Here is a 3065-nt window from a genome sequence, read left to right as displayed (position 1 = left end):
GCTAGGGACCCCCCCCCCACCTCTTTTGGGACGTGCTGGGAGTCCGTGAAGCGGGGCGGGGAGCCGGGAGCCGGGAGCCCCGCCTGGGACGGTGAGAAGGGGCGGGAGCTGGGGCTGAGGAGGGACTGGGGCGGGGCGGACGTCGGGGTTCCCCGCTCGCTCCTCCTCCGCGTCCCGGGGCGGCGGCGGCGGGCGGACTGACAGGAGCAGGTGCGGGGCGTGGCGGCGGGTGAGCAGCGGAGGCAGGTGGTCGCGTCCAGACCCCGCAGGCAGGTGCCACCTGTCACTCAGCGTTTCCCTGACGCAGCAGCAGGAGTCGGGTTCAGGGGGGTGAAAAGTGCAACTGGACTCCCGGACTCCCGGGCCCGAAGGAGGGGGAAAGGGACCCGCATTCCTGGGTTGGCGGGGAAAGTGGGCGGGGCCGGGGCTCCCGGGGGAGAGGCGTGGGCAGGGAGCCCAGGCTTGCGGATGCTGGGGGATGGGGACTGGAGGTGTTGGGACTCCGCAGGTGCAGAATGGGCTGGGAACCGACTCCGGGGTCTGAGGGAGGAGGGCGCTCGAGTACGGACTTTGGGGATCAAAGCGAGAGCTTGAAAAAAGCAAAACAAAACAAACAAAAAACCCCTCGAGCAGGGCTGGTTCCCGCTGATATTTGGCAGAGCACGCTCCCGAGCTCTGCCCCGAGATTCGTGGGAGGCCCCCGTGCTCCCGGGTTGGATTACGTGCAAGAGGGCAAGCCGAGGCCGTGGTTATAAATACCTCCTGGGAGTCGGCAGGAGCCCAGCGCCCCAGGCAAGGGCCCTGGTGCCATATTCCGCAGAAAATCATCACTAACGTTTCCGGGGTCTTAACCAGTGAGACGTTGTCAATACCACAGATGCCTTTATTGCTCCTGGCACTCCAATCCCACACCCATCTACCCACCGTCCCAGCCTCTACGACCCAAAAACTCAAACTCCCAGCATTCCAAGCGGGAAAAGAACTACAACTCCCAGAAAGTTCTGCGCTCAGGAGGGCTCCAGTGAGTAGCAGCCCAAGAATTTTCAAGGCTCGCGCGCTCGTTTGCTATTGGTTTTCAAGGGGGCGTGGCCACAGGAGGTCCGTGGCGGTGATTGGCCGGCAGTTCCTGCTGCTCCAGGTCCCAGAGGAGGCGGCGGAGTCTGCGCAGTTCACGGTGCAAGGCGTCGTCCGTCACCTGCCCGGAGAGGCGCAGGCGCGAGCTGCCCAAGGGCAGGATGAGGGGCGGATGGGAGGAGAAGCTTTCGAAGATGTCCCCTATGAGACCGAAAACGCAGAATTAAGTTCTGAAAATGGGCAGTAGGCAGCAGTGTCAGAGAGAGACTAGGCTGCGTCACGTCCGAAGGAAGGAAAAACTTAAAACCCCCCAGCAACTCCTAGAGCGGGGTCCACTCCAACGCGACGCTTGGAGTTCCCAAGCATCATGGGAGTTGTAGTTCACACTACAAAAGGCCACCGTTGCCTGGGAAACGGGCGATGTAGTTGGGTTCTTGGGTCCACAGAGGAAAGAAAGACTGGAACTTAGTTTTACGGATTCCTTCGAGTGGAGGGCCTGAAGCTGGGACTCCTGGATGACGGGGAGGGTAGTTTGTAAGGCAGCGGTTCTCAACCCTGTGGGTCGAACAACCCTTTCACAGGGGTCGCCTAAGACCATCGGAAAAGGTTTTTGTGATTAATCACTATGCTTTCATTATGTTCAATTTGTAACAATGAAAATACATCCTGCATATCAGATATTTACATTACGATTCATAATAGTAGCAAAATTACAGTTATGAAGTAGCAACGAAAATAATTTTATGGTTGGGGGTCACCACAACATGAGGAACTGTATTAAAGGGTCGCGGCATTAGGAAGGTTGAGAACCACTGTTGTAAGGGAAAGAAGCTGGGGGTCTGAACCCCTAGGAAAAAAAGAGGGAGCTGGGGGCTTGAAGTCCCGTATCCTGGGGAGAAGGGGATTGAGGTCCAGCACTTAGATGCTGGGGGAGGAGAGGGCTAGGGGTCCAAATCCTGAGTAAGGAGGAGGAAGGGGCTGGGGCTATGGATTCCGAGGTCCCAAGGACAGAAGCAAGCTGATCGCCCCCATCCATGCCTGTCCCCATTTCTCCTCACCTGTGTCCACAGCATCCCGGTCTGCAGGGAGAGGCTCCCAAGCAGGTGGGGGCCCGCGGCCAGGACCCAGCTGGTAGTGGCTGAGCAGATGGTGGAGCTGAGCAGGGGTCAGCGTGGGGTGGTCGGTTCGTAGACTGTTCCATGAAGCCTGGTGGGAAGATGAGGTGAGAAGTCTGTGGTCATTATGGAGCAGCTGAGAAATCCTAACTAGAAAGCCCTCCATAGAGGGGTTGGATGTAGTGGGATGTACGGGTGTCTGTGCAATGCCTTGAGGGCACTGTGAAGTCTGGTGTCACTGAAGTGATGGTAGGGAAGGGTGTGCTCTCAGCTTTTTTTTAAAATATATTTTATTGATTTTTTACAGAGAAGAAGAGGGACAGAGAGTTAGAAACATCGATGAGAGAGATCGATCAGCTGCCTCCTGCACGCTCCCTACTGGGGATGTGCCCGCAACCAAGGTACATGCCCTTGACCGGAATCGAACCTGGGACCCTTCAGTCTGCAGGCCGACGCTCTATCCACTGAGCCAAACCGGTTCGGCAATCTCTCTCAACTTTTTTTTTTTTAATGGGGTTTGCTGCTCAGCTGGTGTTGCTCAGTAGTTGAGCATCGACCCATGAACCGGGAGGTCATGGTCAGGGCATAAGCCCAGGTTCCGGGTTCAGTCCCCCAGTCAGGATGTGTACAGAAGGCAACCTATTAATGCTTCTCTCTCACATCGATGTTTCTCTCTCTCACCCTCTCCCTTCCTCTCTAAAAATTAACAAAAACATTTTTTAAGTGATTTGGTGCAGAATAAATGAAGATAGGAGTAGGCAGGGGACGGAGAAGAAACTAACTTAGCCATCCCTTCATCGTGTTGAAGCTGGTGATTGTACCTGGGGATTCATTATTCCACGGCGGCTACTTTTTGTGTCTCTTTGAAAATTTATA

At 56.0% G+C, this 3065-nt stretch overlaps 2 protein-coding genes across 2 annotated transcripts in view; both read right to left on the bottom strand.

Moving 5' to 3' along the window:
- MAMSTR (MEF2 activating motif and SAP domain containing transcriptional regulator) overlaps positions 1 to 811 on the bottom strand; it is a 7806-nt gene extending 6995 nt beyond the window's left edge. Inside the window, exon 1 of the mRNA XM_023747761.1 lies at positions 760 to 811. Coding sequence (XP_023603529.1) covers positions 760 to 811 — 52 coding nt within the window. The remainder of the gene's footprint in view (positions 1 to 759) is intronic.
- A 54-nt stretch (positions 812 to 865) lies between these two features.
- On the bottom strand, positions 866 to 2441 carry RASIP1 (Ras interacting protein 1). Its single transcript, XM_006106989.3, has 2 exons — positions 2133 to 2441; positions 866 to 1275 (listed from the first exon to the last, which is right to left on the bottom strand). Exons 1-2 carry the CDS (start codon positions 2353 to 2355, stop codon positions 1076 to 1078), a joined length of 423 nt encoding a protein of 140 aa, XP_006107051.1. The 5' UTR covers positions 2356 to 2441; the 3' UTR covers positions 866 to 1075.
- Between the last annotated feature and the right edge of the window lie 624 nt (positions 2442 to 3065).

The sequence above is a fragment of the Myotis lucifugus genome, unplaced genomic scaffold (genome assembly GCF_000147115.1).
Source record: "Myotis lucifugus unplaced genomic scaffold, Myoluc2.0 scaffold_967, whole genome shotgun sequence".
NCBI classification, from domain to species: Eukaryota; Metazoa; Chordata; class Mammalia; order Chiroptera; family Vespertilionidae; genus Myotis; species Myotis lucifugus.
The sequence above is the reverse complement of the archived record's forward strand: the minus strand, read 5'-3'. Positions and strand labels throughout refer to the sequence as shown.